Source organism: Mya arenaria, chromosome 3 (genome assembly GCF_026914265.1).
Source record: "Mya arenaria isolate MELC-2E11 chromosome 3, ASM2691426v1".
NCBI lineage: Eukaryota > Metazoa > Mollusca > Bivalvia > Myida > Myidae > Mya > Mya arenaria.
Window position 1 is genome coordinate 8,647,828 of NC_069124.1, and position 15,908 is coordinate 8,663,735.

Sequence of the window (15,908 nt, forward strand, 5' to 3'; positions counted from 1 at the left end):
TAAAAACTACATGTTTTCCTCAACGACCTTTTGTTTGTCTGAATTTGTTGAATTGCCCATAGGCGAATGAGGAAAATATTAAACATAACACGTTTAAGTCTGAAGGAGTCGGCTCAAAGAGTGAGTCAAACATTTAGACGACTGCTTTGAATAAATTCGGGATTCTCAGAACAATTAGACACATACAAATACTACTTAGAGATGAGGTTAGACATTGACAGTATCCAAAAGATTGGCAAACTAAAGACTTACATTTAAAAATCGCTACATAAGATTTAAGCCGTTCAATATTTAAGAGGATAAATGTTCACATATTTTAAATCTATCATATCACTGGTATATGGAAACGTAATAAAGCTTCTTTTTTATTACAGAAGTGCCTTATTGTATGCAACCTTTTTCTAAGTTACTTCTAGTCGTATTAAGTACGCTGACATATAGTTCATAACACCCTGTATGAACACAGAAATGTGCTGTACTAAATAATATACACTGATTATGTGCCATTACAACATCATAATATGTTCGCCTGAGTGGTGACCGTGTTTCGTGAGCAAATTGCCATGTAAACGCTATTTATTAGCAATCATACCACCCTCTTTTACCCTATGCATACTACTGTAGAATCGTAGGATTAAAAGGGCCTATCTGACATTTTGACCAAAATTGAGATTTTTGCATATTTCCCTCTCATTTAATGAGGTGCTTCTCCTGTTAATTCTGCTGACTGTGTTTGTATGCATGTGTGCGCCCAGATGGGCTCGGGCCGTTACGGTTTACGAGCTTGTCGAGTGTCAAGAAAGCCCACTTTATGTGTATATACAGGAATGTCGGTACGCTTGTTTTCGCACATACGGATACCTGGGAGACACGGTATGCAATTTTGATTTGACATAGGATGTAATTATTTCATCAGTTTTCAGCGTCCGCGCTTCCGGCATGTGTATTTATATGAATTTTGATGCATATCTGTCTGACCATGTGCGAACCCGCGAGGGCTCGGACCATTAACATTCGCGAGAAGTGTCGAGTGTCAAGGCTAGGCAACATTTCTTAGGTAGACCGGACCGCTTCCGTCCAAGTGCTTGGTTGAATGTAGAGGGTATTCAAACTTAGAGCTTTTATATAATATGGCCACCTGTTCTGCTCGTCAGCTGTATACTCTATAAATATATATCGAGGGACATTTGCGCAGAAATTACGGTTCCCGATCTGTTCCGTTTGTGTCATGAGTCGAGTATGTAAAAGCAACAAGCCTATCAAAGCGCTCGCAGTGCCACTTTAGGCGATTTCTTTGAGGGACCTAACTACGTCATAGAAATGTAATATACGATAACATATCATGTCGAAAGCCTATGATGGGTACGTGTTCACAACAAACACCTTACGTGGCGCTCATATAGTCATTTGTAAGCGCTTCGTGAAAATGACCGAATTACGATGTGTGACCCATTACACAAACAAATCCGCCCCAAAGTAAATCTCATACTAAGACGTTCGTACCTGAATAAAAATACAATTATTCCTTGGAGATCATAAAGACAATTTTGGCCGCTAATTGCACATCAACAATTAGCAGTCCCATGCCAAACGTGTGTTTTTTCGTAGTTAATCTGACCTTCGATGCGAACATAACCGACCAAAGCCGATATCAAACTTGAACATTTCCTACCATGAGTACGAGAAAACAACATTCGCCCTACGGTGCGCTGATAAAGAAATAAATCACGACCCAGCTTTGTATTATACAATATTTTCTAAACTAACGCAGACCCCCTAGATGATAACATGTTTACTCAAACTATTTTGGACATTAATGTAACTGTGATTGTAATACAGACAGATACTAAACCAACGCTTACATCAATTTTATAATGAAGCCCTCTTTTAAAAATTGCTTTAAAATGCTTCTTCTGTGGTTATTTCTCGTTTTGGTTCAGATATAAAATTCGTTTGCAGTCACCGGTTGTCAGAGTCATCTCCTTCACGCCTAATGCTATATATGCGTAAAGAAACCTTGTTCAAACATTTATGCGCATGCGGGCTCGCGGAAAACCCTGGACGGGTTCGATTTTCGTGTTGGGTCAGGTTTCAAGGTTAGGCAAATTTTGTTTAAACTGGGGCATGATTAGATGGCCTGTTTCAGCAATTTCAGCAACGGTATAAATATATGTATAGGCTCGAAGGAGCCTCGACAACCAATATACTATTATCCCCATTCTCTAAGCACTTTGATTTCAGAACAGTCGCGAAAACTTAGATTGGAAGGAGTTGGCATTGACATCAGCGATTACCGTACATCAATTTCAACAGCATTTATAGGCATTCGTTGCTTATTTACACTTTAATCCACTTCAATATTGCTTATCACGTGCCTTAATGTTCATAAGATTAAAGAGTATTAGATATGTCCATTACAACTCAATGTCAAATTCGTAAACAAATATAAAACACTGAAATCTCCATTAAAGTTCGATCACATCCCGGGACCCAAACTTCCACAATTTGACGGAGTTTGAGTTTCAGTTTTACTGAATAATGATCATTCGATTTTGACTTTTGACAACACACACTCACTTCGGACATTCGTGTAGTACCTAAAGACTGAGGGTTCCTCCCGTCTAACAAGTGTTTATCTAGAAAGTAATGTAACTCTGTACGTTAACATAACAATGATACATTTAACGCACCAATCGCTCAGAATGCCGAGTCATTAATTGTTGGCACTAACTACAAATGCTCCTGTAAAGTCCCAGCTAAAGTCCGTCGGAGATTTACCTTAACTGTTTAAGACATAAATGTAACAGTAACACAGAGAGGTACTTCTTCAAAGCTTGTGGCAAAATACAGTAGGTTTTAAAATTTGCTATTTCTTTGGATATTATATATTTGAAATATTTAAGCACATTTTTATTCCGATTGAATAATTATATATTATCATTGTTGAAATTATTTCGAAATTCTAAGAGCGTAATCGTATGTGTTAAGACAATGAGGAGGTATGCTCATATTCAGTTTATCATTGCTTTGATTTGCTAGATAAAAACATATAATCACAGTTAATATCATGCTTAATTATTTTACATGATATTAAGCATGGGGAAATCGTTTATACTGTCAGTTTATCACGGTGTGCATTAACATTCATACTAACAACGAGCTGTTTAAAATAAAATTTCGTAACTTTAAACATTTTATCTAATCTGCTCCCCACAAAGTTCCGCTATTCGCTGCACAGTGGAAGGGGAATCCATCCGGAAATAGCCAACTTGACCATTTTGTGCGCGCGCAGCTTCAACCGCGTGCTTAATTGCAGCGATCACCGACATGGATAGGATCAATGGAGGCTCTCCAACACTCTGAAAATGTATAAAAACGAAACTTGACGATTTCAATGTAATGTTTTGCGATGATTTTGAGAATAATTGTATATTTCCTGAACAATTACAAGGCATAGTAAATGTCCGTTTATCGGTTTCCATATAAGAAAGGTACAATCATGTTTTTCATATGGTATACTATTATACCATTGCTATAGTAAACGTGTTTAATCGCATAGAACCTTACCCTTTAATATCTGGGTTTGCTTTAGGGGACATACCTTGGATGAGTAGATAGTAGTCTTGATATCTGGGTTTTTCATGAGGGTGACATTGAATGTCCGAGGCGTACTTGTGACGCTAGGGATCTTGTAGAGAAGTTGGCCACAATGCATATTCTTCCCGTCCACATTAACACGCATGTCCTCACTTGTTACCATACCAATACCCTGATAAACAGGTACATATTTGGTGTGTATATATTTTATTTTTTTACAGTAGTTAGAACCTATAGGTTATAGTCAATAAAATCAATAAATACACTTGTATAACAATCATAATTTTGAGAAATCAACCTTTAACTACTTAACTAAATATTGCATTTATGGAAATTATTAATTACTGATATCAAGATTTTAACCGTGTATTCAATAGCTGAAATCGCAAAGATGTTCAATGATTGGTGAGTGCTAAAATATTTACGTTGATCAACTATCCTCTCATAAGGTAGAAGTACCCTTTTTATCTGCACCTTTCTTTCAAATTAAACTCGGTATCCTTCATAAGAACCATTGTTTTCGACATTTATTAACCATTTTGGTATATTAAAACAATTGTAGTAACTCTTATTTGGGAGTAAGAGTGCATCATTTGGGGAAAAAAGGCCGATATAACCTTCCAGTACTCCAAGATAATTAGATAACCACTAGGCTCTAAATACACAACGGATTATGCTTACATAATATTATGTGTATTTAGACACTAGATAGAGCGTTTACAATGGGTTATGTTCTACCCTTTATATGCGTAGTACCTGCACAAAAGCGCCTTCTATCTGCCCGATGTCCACGGCGGGATTTACGCTTGTTCCCAGGTCTACGAATATGTCGCTACGAACCACCTGTTATAGCAAATGGAAATGTTTTAAACTTTAAGATAAAACCCTAAAAATATAAAAACAGATAAGCTCTGCCTAATTTTAAGAGCCGTCCGACTGCAATTAGCACCAAGCGGGAATGTTTAAGATAGCCACATCGATATGACCAAGGTTTGCCGATAATTTGCCTCTATATTTATGAATGTGACGTTACGTTTTATGCGCATCGTGCACTTTAATGTGTCCGATACATATACAAATAAGACTTCGGGGTGCGTGGTGACCCCATAATTTTAGGGTATCATTTAAAAGGGTTTTATGCGCAGAATAGGCATATACTAATCTTAACCCAAAATATGATAAAAAAGCAAGCATATTGGCCTTGAAAATTTGCAGAAATACGTCATTTATGTCCGATTTAAGATTTAATAAAAGCAAATATACAAACTTTAAGAACTGAGTATAAGGATGCAAAGTCAAGTATTTACAGTTGTTAGTAGTCAGCAAGCTTTCTATTGATTCCAGATTTATCTGAGGTAACAAGGCATTAAAATGATAAACATTTTCAATTAAGCTATCAGAGAACTATTTCATTTGTTGTTCAGGCGCTTTAATTGCCATTAATAGGCATGGGGGGTTACCTGGTTTTCTCCTGTGAGGACGTCTATTTCAACCTCGGTACAAGCGGTCCCGTACGTAAAATAGTCCTGCTTGTTTCCGGTCTTCCTTGTTATGTTGAAGCTCTCTTTTTTGTCAACCCTTTCAACGACATTCCCATAATCATATTTCAATCGGGAAATCCAAAAGTAAAACTATAAGCGCCGCAATGCGACGAAACCAGATTTTTGTTATGGGCAATCAGAAATTATAGCCAATTAATTTGTTGTATGACTTTATCTTTACTTTTATCAAAAAGAGACGTAACTGAAAATTACTGTTGGCGGAAACCATTTTTCTATTTTTAGTAATAGTGACCTTGACCTTAGCCCCTCCCCACTCAAAAGCAATTCCAAGCTAGCTCTTCACATAAGCTACCTACACACTAAGTTTCATCAATATCTATCAATGCTAACTTATGTTATTGGGCAGAAACCATTTTTTTAATTTTAGTAACAGGCGACCTTGACCTTAGCCTCACCCCCCTCAAAAGCAATCCCAAGCTAGCTCTGTACATAAGCTACCTACATGCCAAGTTTCATCAATATCGGTCAATGCTAACTAAAGTTATTGGACAGAAACCATTTTTCTATTTTAAGTAATAGTGACCTTGACCATTTTTCTATTTTAAGTAAAAGTGACCTTGACCTTAGCCCCTCCCCACTCAAAAGCAATCCCAAGCTAGCTCTTCACATAAGCAACTTACACACCAAGTTTCATCAAAATCGGTCAATGCTAACTAAAGTTATTGGGCAGAAACCATTTTTCTATTTTAAGTAACAGTGACCTTGACCTTAGCCCCTTTCCCCTCAATAGCAATCCCAAGCTAGCTCTTCACATAGGCTACCTACACACCAACTTTCGTCAATATCTATCAATCCTAACTAAAGTTATTGGGCAGAAACCATTTTTCTATTTTTAGTAACAGGCGACCTTGACCTTAGCCTCACCCCCCTCAAAAGCTAGCTCTTCACATAAGCTACCTACACACCAAGTGTCATCAATATCTGTCAATGCTAACTAAAGTTATTGGGCAGAAACCATTTTTCTATTTTAAGTAACAGTGACCTTGACCATTTTTCTATTTTAAGTAATAGTGACCTTGACCCAAGCCCCTCCCCACTCAAAAGCAATCCCAAGCTAGCTCTTCACATAAGCAACTTACACACCAAGTTTCGTCAATATCTATCAATCCTAACTAATGTTATTGGGCAGAAACCATTTTTCTATTTTTAGTAACAGTGACCTTGTCTTTAGCCCCACCCCGCTCAAAAGCAATCCCAAGCTATCTCTTCCCATTAGCTACCTACACACTAAGTTTCGTCAATATCTGTCAATGCTAACTAAAGTTATTGGGCAGAAACCATTTTTCTATTTTAAGTAACAGTGACCTTGACCATTTTTCTTTTTTAAGTAATAGTGACCTTGACCCAAGCCTCTCCCCACTCAAAAGCAATTCCAAGCTAGCTCTTCACATAAGCAACTTACACACCAAGTTTCGTCAATATCTATCAATCCTAACTAATGTTATTGGGCTGAAACCATTTTTCTATTTTTAGTTACAGTGACCTTGTCTTTAGCCCCACCCCGCTCAAAAGCAATCCCAAGCTATCTCTTCCCATTAGCTACCTACACACCAAGTTTCACCAATATCTATCAATGCTAACTAAAGTTATTGAACAGAAACCAATGTTTGACGCCCGCCCGCCCGTCCGCCCAACGACAACCTCATTCTAATAACCCGGTTTTCGTTGAAAACCTGGTTAACTAGGAGAGCAAGATTGGTTAACATTTTTTCTAGAAAGTGAGATACAATTTTACAAACATGCACGAAATTGCACAAACTTTATTTCAATTGTCTATTTGATAGGGTATCATTATATTTACATTGTCAACAGTCATCAAGAAAAAAACAGGTCATACACCGACTTTGTAAGCGACAGGTTTCTTAATTAGTTAAGAATATTTATTTACATGTTAAATCCGGTAGCTGATAATGGCACCCTCTTCACAAAGGCTGCTTGTATCTAGAAAGGATCCATATTGTGCAAATAAATATAATAAAACCAACAATGTTAACTTTTTGTGATCGAGGATAGGACGCTAGGAATATTTTGTATCCTTTTCCGGCTGTTGAAGTAAATTGGCATGTAACGCAATATTTACTCTGAAATGTAAAAGAAATAAATCAAGTCATAGCGTTGTTATCTCACTCGATGAATGCTGAACATCTCTTCGAAACGAACAGACGATATAATACATTTAAAAAAATGCGACCATTCCGGCCCTTTTATTCAGCAACATTATTATTTTCATTGACTTGATTTTACAACTGGAAAATAGTTTATAATAAATTATTATTGCATTAACTCCCTTCAAGTCTCAGAACTCCCCAAAAATCGAATAGCCTACAAATTACACCTGAACATAGTGTGCTTAGCTTGGTCTTGTAACAATGGAGTTGATATTTTTGTGAAACTGAAACCTCGAATTGTACAACAAAGAGGTAATCTACTCGTTTAAGTAACACTAACCAGTTTCTCCCACGGAGCGTCCGTCATCGTCTCACGTACCGGCTTCAACCGTTCGATCAGGGTCTCACAAGCGATCTGCAACAAATTAACAAAATTTGAATAATTCTTTTACAACAATTAAAATATTATTCTCGCGATTGCTACCCTAAATACGTACTTGTTTAAATCCAAATAAACTATTCTAGTCATGTTAAAGGTATATATGAAGCGTAACTAATGAAATTATACCGATGCCCTTATTGACAGATTAAACAGCCGAATTATTCAGTTATAATTCGTTTGTACTGCAGTAGGCAGTTAGATTTTGGTTGGGTCAAATCTTTCCAAAATGTTCACCGAGTTTTCAATTTTTATTCAAAAGTAACACCACTATTCAATCATATCACTTAAATCAGTCAACTAGTTAAAGTCCAATGTGACAAGAGTCAAATTAATAATAATTATTGGAAATGGATACCATAAATAATTCTTAACAAAAGTAAGAAGAAAGTAAGTAAAAGGACAAACGCTGAAAACAAACTCTGGGACATTGCTACTTATTGTTTTTCCGTGGTCCGTTAAAATCCAAAAATACATATTTGCAACACCATTGATTCGAATATTATCAATTAAGGCGTGGCGGAAGATATTAAATATCAAGAAATTTGGCGTCAATAATAAGGTATCCAATGTACAATTATTTGGTTTTATATTATAGTGGTTCCATTTGAAAGATGTTAATGTGTAGAACAATTACTAAATATCAAAGTGTTTCCATGATAATTATAACGGATAAGATAATTTATTTAAAACCGCAACTGCAATCAAGTGTTTTATCGATCATTTAGTTATTATAATAACATATTATGAAACAGGAAGGTACCCTTTTAAAGAATACTGAAATAATATTGGGACACCAGTTATTAAAATTTACCATTTTCGTCGATGACTTGGTGAAATGACAAGCTATATTGTAATCGGATACCTTATAATGTAAGCCGTTACACAACCAACCTTCACGGCAGGTCCGTAGAGGTCAAAACCCATGCTTCCAACAGTTGCCATGGTGTTTGGGACCTCGCGGGTTGACGTCTCCCACGTGTAGATCTTCTCTTCCGGGATACCAAGTGCACGAGAGGCGACCTAAATAATTGAGACCTAATAGATAAACTCGTAGACTAGAGACAATAATTCATGCATCAATGTATTGAAGGTTTTAGGCTTGAAATTTTATTTTTCGAAAATTTGTGCATTGAATTACTTTCTTTTAAATTGATGTCATATTCCAATGAGCGTTGTATAAACAGTCGAACCCCGTTGGCTCGAACTCCGTTGGGCCGACGAATAATCTCGAGCCTCAGGAAAGTCGATCCAAGCGGGAATGCTTAACTTCAGTAGAAAAAAAATCAGTATTTTCCATCCAGTTCCAGCAAACGAGATAATCGAGCCAAGCGAGCTCGAGCCAACGGGGTTCCATTGAATATGGGAAACATTTCGTGTGCTTAAAAACGCTTCTGACAGATCATTAAACACTTAATTTGCCTGGTGAGTTATGGTTTTATGCCTGACCTGTATGCATTTCGTATTCAGGCCCTGTCCCATTTCGATTCCTCCGTGCTCCACCAAAACGCTTCCATCAAGGTAAATATTCACCAGAGCCGCACCCTATAAAGACGCTCAAATAAGTACGTCGCGTTTCTCCAGTGAATACTGCTGATGTATATATCCTTGAAAAATATGTTAATGTACTACATTTAATTAATGTTCTTTGAGTGGTCAAAACTTAAATGCGAACGGAGAAATGTATTATTGATATAGAATAAAGATCTTTCTACATAAACATTGATACATTCCAACATTAGTTTTGTAAAGATACATTTACGAGACGTACATATCGAAGAAATTGATTTTTGGTCTGATCAAAAAACTTTTTTGTCCACTAGTCTACCTGATTGAAGAATTGAATGCCGTGCCCGACGCCGTATTTGGACGCAGTCATGGCGATCCCCCGCTTCTTCCATTTGTTTTGCCTGCATGTCACACCCCGACAGTTCAATTAATGTAGAAACAGGCACACAACCATCAATCAGTAAGAAGCGTTGCCATGTTAACAAATATTATTGTCGTATAACGATACATATCCAGGTGTCAGAATGCACAATCATGATAGGACAGATAGGCAGCAAGGTAGAATGACATGGAACTACATGCAATACCAGTTATAACGATGCTGTGTTGACTTTTATACCGTTTCTAACATCAGCCCTAAAAGCTATTTGTTAAGGGTTTACCCAAATTCAGTTAACAGAGAACGAACATAACAGTCAGATACAAGCGCTATTTTGAAAATTGAACTTGAATCAAAATCCTTCAATAAAAGTTTTTAGCTTTCAGTGAAGATTGCATTTGCATATTCTAACATGTGATTAACATAGAAGGCTTACTTGTTGAACTCTTCAACTTTCTTGAGCCTTTGTTCATACTGGCTGCCCTGGTGGCATTGACGCCAGAGTGACGTTAACGTGACGTTCTTCATGAGCGTCCCACACGGCGTCACGTCTCCGTCCTTGTACAGGTTTCGTTCCCGAATCTTCAACAATGATGCAAAAATATATGTACATAAGTAGTATGCCAGAGTGTTTGTGCTGTAATATGAATGCACATTTACAGGAACACATAGCGGTCGCGATACCATTGAAAGCTACTGTTCATGACGATGAAATGTGCAATTGCTAAATAAAAATACTTCTGTTCTTTTCCAAAGAATGGTACAAATGGCCATCAACACCCGTCGCAAGTCCTGTGTGTTCTTAGAGTTACTGGTTTTACGTGAAGCAGTGGCAATGTAGCGTGGCCAAACAATCTGACTTCAGTCCACGATCTTACTGACGGAGCTAGTATTTAGGATATGATTGTAATCAGCTTGCGTTGACAAATGATATCAAATGATGCTCATTAGAAGATTAAATCTTATGATTTCTATGATACTCTCCTTTTTTGTCATTATGTCCTTTCAAAATACTTAGGACGTACAAAGGCTTAGTCACATATCTTGGAAACTCTCCTTTTCCTAACCCATACACCTTTACTTTAGACCTACCACTTCCGCCGTGAGACCGGTTAAAGCTGCGACCCTCGAAACGATGTCCTCCATAACAAGGACGCCCTGCGGATGGCCAAACCCCCGGAAGGCGGTGTTGGAGGCTGTGTTGGTCCTACATGCACGCCCAACCACTCGCAGAGCACGCACCTTGTAGCCGGACTCAAATGACGTCACCGCGTTCTCAATGATCTTAAGTAGGTTTTAGACAAATAGAATTATTAGATTATATGTATCCTCAATTATCGAGAGTAAAAGACAAAGTGTCCATGTTGTAACAGACGACGGTCTTCAACAAGGGAGGTAATTGTATGATGACAAAAGAAAAGGAGTTCCATACGGGTACTTGTTTTATCTTTGCACGTGGGCAAGATAAGAATTTCTAGCATGGCCAAATTGGAGGTGGAAGAAATTCCTAGAAAATCTCAAGCTTATGGTGGCAAAAAGGTGACATATGTGATTTCGCGGCCACGACAAACTAACCCGATTCCACGACTAAATATGTCGTGATCTAGACTAACTTTCTCCTCGACAGGACTTAGTTATCTCGCGGCCAGGACTTAGTTATCTCGTGGTCACAACTTAGTTATCTCGTGGCAACGACTGAGTTATATCGTGGCCACGACCAAGTTTTCACGTGGCCACGAATTACTTACTGCTTCCCACGACAAAGTTATTTGTAGGCAACGACTTAATTAATTACATCGTGGCCACGACTTAGTTATCTCTCCTTCCCACGGCAAATTTTAATGAAGATATGGTATCATGACAAGTATACTAATGTCGTTTAGTACGTTAAATTTCAATATAAGTCGAGCAAAATTTCGAATAAATGAGTTTTCAACATTTTATCAAAAGGCGTGTTGTCATAATTATTTTTCAGCCAATGCCCTACTGAATTATCAAAACACAAGATAATTAAGTGATTTTTTAACTTAAAGTAGTGAATCGTTGTTCTTTGCTATAAGTATTTTTAATCGCCTGACAAGTCCTGCTGTATTCGAGCGTCATGCATCTTATTAATACAAGGTTTGTATTATCATGTGTTAAGTTGCAACTATTCAATGAAAAAGTCTGCATCATGTAATCAAGCAAAAGCTCTTTTGTGGAAGTATTGATTTGATAATCACATTACCAAATAGCATACATCAAAAGTTCTTACATTATTATAACTAGCTTTAAAGGTTAAACATATAATTTAAAAATATAATAAAACAATTGATTGAGCTTAACTTTATCTTTTTATAAGGGAATCAAGACTTTTCAAAACTGGGATCTGAGGTGGTTGGTTTGAATAACGCTTATGCCTTTTTATCTACATTTTCTTTGTTTTCTTTAGCTTAAAATATAGTTCACAATGTTTCAATTGAAGAGCATAAGTAAGCAATAATCACTACAAGCTCTTGTTTCGTTAATGCAGACAGACAGTGGTAATCATTCCTCAAAATACCGGGATGGAGAGGTCGGACGCATATCCGCCGTTACTGTACAGCTGGACGTCAATGGCCTCCAGCGTCCCGTCATTAGACACACCAACCTGGTCAACATTTTTTTTTCATAAAACCAATCTCCAATTTTTGATCAAAAGTTTAAGTAATCTTACTTGTTATAAAGTTCTGAACGTGACTTTTATTATTTGTAAAATGTGTATACTTTTTTTACTTCTTGAAATTTTGTTCATCAAATCTTTTTTGAAATACATTGATTCAATTCTACACAAATTCCTTTTTCAATCACTTCACATATCGTTTTCTCTAAAACACTTGTGATCTGTTAAAACATTTTTATTCATGAAATTTTACCAAGAAATATGTTAACTTATGTAGGCTGTTTATGCCATTAACAATCCAAATATTCGATACCTTATATACCCCTAGGAATGGATGCCTTTTCCCGTTGACCTTCATGTCAACGTCCCTCGGCAGCACGCAGCGGGCCACTCGTCCTGTCCTGAATTTGAATGCGGTTATCAAAGATAAAGAACTCACTAAGTAGATAAAACAGGAGAAGTGTAGAGTAACTGATGTTTTTCATTCACTCCTCGGCCATTTGTATCGAAAACAACCTCGGATGTATTTGAACGGTTGACAATGTCAGAAATCGGGTCTTTTTAAGACAGCTGCAAAAAATGGCGGAGAAGCTCCTGTTTATTATACGCACTTTTTTGCTGCAAGGGCGGCAATGACTGAAATTCCAGGTGAAAAAACCTCCTTCCCGCCAAATCCGCCACCTGAAAGTAAATCAATTTTAAATTCATTTTCTCGTTTGTTTTCTGCGACCTTTCACCATTTCTTCTCTATCACTGCTGGTGAGCTTACTATTCCTACCGATCATATGTATTCATTTTTGTGTGACCTTGACAGTGACCTTGGTCTCTTGGGATAATATGTGGGTTAACATCGCATTTGCGTGACAATGATGCTACTTGTTTTTTTAACTCCTACATTGAGGTCAGTACCCAAGAGGTCGGACAATTCGTTATATGTCATTGTATTAAGTGCTTTACTGTAGGTCGTCTACTTACCTATACATTTAGCTTTGACGGTAACGGTGATGTATAAATAGCAGGTGACCATGTGTCAAGGTATAGAAAATAGGTTCTCTACTCACCATTACGTTGAGACTCGACGGTGACCTTTTATACCGTATGGACAGCAGGTCTCCTTAACAATACGTTTGGCCTTGACTGTGACCTTTTGTTCATCTGTGTAATGCAGGTCGTCTACTTACCAACAAATTTATCCGTAACTGTGACCTTGTGTCTTGGCGTGTTCAGCCGGTTGTCGACTCACACATACATTAAGCCATAGCTGTGACCTATTGTTCAGCTGTGCACATCAGGTTGTCGACTCACCAATACGTTTGGCCTTGACTGTGACCTTTTGTCCATCTGTGTAATGCAGGTCGTCCACTTACAAACAAAATTATCCGTAACTGTGACATTGTGTCTCGATGTGTTCAGCCGGTTGTCGACTCACACATACATTAAGCCATAGCTGTGACCTATTGTTCAGCTGTGCACAGCAGGTTATCGAATCACCAGTACGTTTAGCCTTTCCTGCGACTTTTTTTCCAGCAGAGTTCAGGTTGTCGACTCCCAAGTACGTTTAGACTTGACGGTGACCTTGTGTATAGGTATGGACAGCAGGTAGACGACTCACCAATACGTTTAGCCTTTCCTGTGACCTTTTATCCAGCAGAGTACTGCAGGTTGTCGATTCCCCAGTACGGTTTGCCTTGACGGTGACCTTGAGTCAATCATATGTATTGAAAGCAGGACGTCTACTCACCAATCCGTTTAGACTTTACGGTGACCTTGTGTCTAGGTATGGACAGCAGGGTGTCGATTCCCCAGTACGGTTTGCCTTGACGGTCACCTTGAGTCAATCATATGTATTGAAAGCAGGACGTCTACTCACCAATCCGTTTAGACTTTACGGTGACCTTGTGTCTAGGTATGGACAGCAGGTCAGCGATGGCCTCCTGATGGTGTCGAAGGCTCTGACCGGTTGCAGTTACCTCTACCTCTCCGCCCTCCTGGACTCGAGCCACAGCCACATGTGTCTCCAAGTACATATGGTCCTAAAATGTGAAGGTTAAATTCGTGATTTACTAAAATACTTTAGAATTTTTCTATGGAATCAATAAGTTTTTTTTAAGAGTAAATGTTTTTTTCATTTTGGCCAAATAAATAAACTCGATCTCGATTAAATGGTTCAACACTTTTAACCTGTCCAATTTCCTATTTTTTGTTTTCCAGCTTAATATCAGCATGCCCAATTATCTAACAATTATTTGCCGATAATATCGATCTCGCTACATAACATGTCCGATAGGTGATTTGATATATCGACACTGTCCCTGAAACATGGCTGATTAGTTGATGCCTTGCTTGATTGACCATTACATGTGGGATCGATGTCATGCAATATCGAGCCAATCCCCTTGACATGGCTATATTGACCTCGCTAAATTACCACTCTGATCGATGTACTGAAACCTATATGAATGGTGCATTGCTGTCGGAACCGTGTTAAAAAATTGGCTGATTGATGGCTTCCTATATCGATCTCGCGCAATAACCTGTCAGATGGGTTTATGCTGTAAGGATGCCGTCCCCGAAATACCTTTACATATAAACACGCCAAGATTAATGCCTTTGTCCCTTCGTTCGCCCCCTTATATAAAACCCTATATACTATTGAACTGATACTATATAAACCCCTACGACCCCCCGACCCCCACTGGTGCCTTGCTGTAAATTGATCGACGCCATTTCCTACCTGAAGCCCCGTGGCGTACTCTCCCTGAAACACAATGTCACTTTTGGCAAGGGCTGCGACAACGTCACCTTCTACCATCTCCATCGGCTGCCCAATATAGCTCTCTTTCTTTATGGCGTCCTTAAAATACAATAAGTGTTGGTTAAGGCTCGTTGAGTATCAATAAATGTTTGCCTGTCACATATTTGCATTTGTGCTACTAAGACATTGTGCTGCTAACTCTAACGTCATTTCTTACCACGTCCTACCCCAAAACACCTTGTTGTTTACTTATCACTGTAACCCATAACTCTATCCTTACCGTACCCTTACCACTAACTCATTTCACATCCACAACATAACACACAGTTAGTTCCCCTTCACACCCAAAACATCTTCCCTTCTACACAGTTATTCCCTTAAATTTGTTTTCGCCTACTGTCGTCCAATTACTTTACCTGTACAGTGATGATTGGTTCCAGGTCTTCATAGAGCACTGTGACCTTGGCGGCCGCTCTGACCGCCATCTCCCGGCTTTCGGCAACCACGGCTCCCAACGGTTGGCCCCAAAACTGAACCTTTAGATAAACAATCATCAGAACACATGGACGATATGCCAGTTGGTTATATTTTTATGCGTTTAAAATGCAAAATTAAGATAATAAACCAAAAGATAATACCGGAAATGACCGGAAAGGTATTGATTCCGAGTTTTTGATAGATATAATAGATAGATATAATATGTTAGGCTGAGAATACCGAATTTCATATCATGAAGAAAAAATGAACATTTTAAAAGACATAATAAAAATACGTCTTAAACATTTAGATATATTAGTCTTCGCAGTAACGAAGCTATTTGATAAACACCCACGTTTTTTACATAAGAATATGTATAAAATACCATGTATTTTCATCAGAGTTCTTATTTGTTTCAAATGTTACATGTAAATTGACATA

General features: G+C 37.9%; 1 protein-coding gene across 2 annotated transcripts in view; it reads right to left on the minus strand.

Moving 5' to 3' along the window:
- Nucleotides 1-2,987: 2,987 nt before the first annotated feature.
- LOC128229155 (xanthine dehydrogenase/oxidase-like) overlaps nucleotides 2,988-15,908 on the minus strand; it is a 36,724-nt gene continuing 23,803 nt past the window's right edge. Inside the window, exons 15-31 of one of the 2 annotated variants that reach the window (XM_052940874.1) lie at nucleotides 15,407-15,526; nucleotides 14,970-15,089; nucleotides 14,106-14,268; nucleotides 12,847-12,916; nucleotides 12,549-12,636; nucleotides 12,137-12,223; nucleotides 10,687-10,878; nucleotides 10,031-10,176; nucleotides 9,535-9,616; nucleotides 9,156-9,251; nucleotides 8,601-8,729; nucleotides 7,608-7,682; nucleotides 7,048-7,100; nucleotides 5,058-5,175; nucleotides 4,354-4,440; nucleotides 3,602-3,769; nucleotides 2,988-3,359 (exon numbers count right to left, since the gene is read on the minus strand). In XM_052940874.1, the coding sequence (XP_052796834.1) occupies nucleotides 3,195-3,359; nucleotides 3,602-3,769; nucleotides 4,354-4,440; nucleotides 5,058-5,175; nucleotides 7,048-7,100; nucleotides 7,608-7,682; nucleotides 8,601-8,729; nucleotides 9,156-9,251; nucleotides 9,535-9,616; nucleotides 10,031-10,176; nucleotides 10,687-10,878; nucleotides 12,137-12,223; nucleotides 12,549-12,636; nucleotides 12,847-12,916; nucleotides 14,106-14,268; nucleotides 14,970-15,089; nucleotides 15,407-15,526 (1,959 nt within the window). In that variant the 3' untranslated portion in view covers nucleotides 2,988-3,194. The remainder of the gene's footprint in view (nucleotides 3,360-3,601; nucleotides 3,770-4,353; nucleotides 4,441-5,057; nucleotides 5,176-7,047; nucleotides 7,101-7,607; nucleotides 7,683-8,600; nucleotides 8,730-9,155; nucleotides 9,252-9,534; nucleotides 9,617-10,030; nucleotides 10,177-10,686; nucleotides 10,879-12,136; nucleotides 12,224-12,548; nucleotides 12,637-12,846; nucleotides 12,917-14,105; nucleotides 14,269-14,969; nucleotides 15,090-15,406; nucleotides 15,527-15,908) is intronic. The other variant, XM_052940875.1, reaches the window with a different exon arrangement.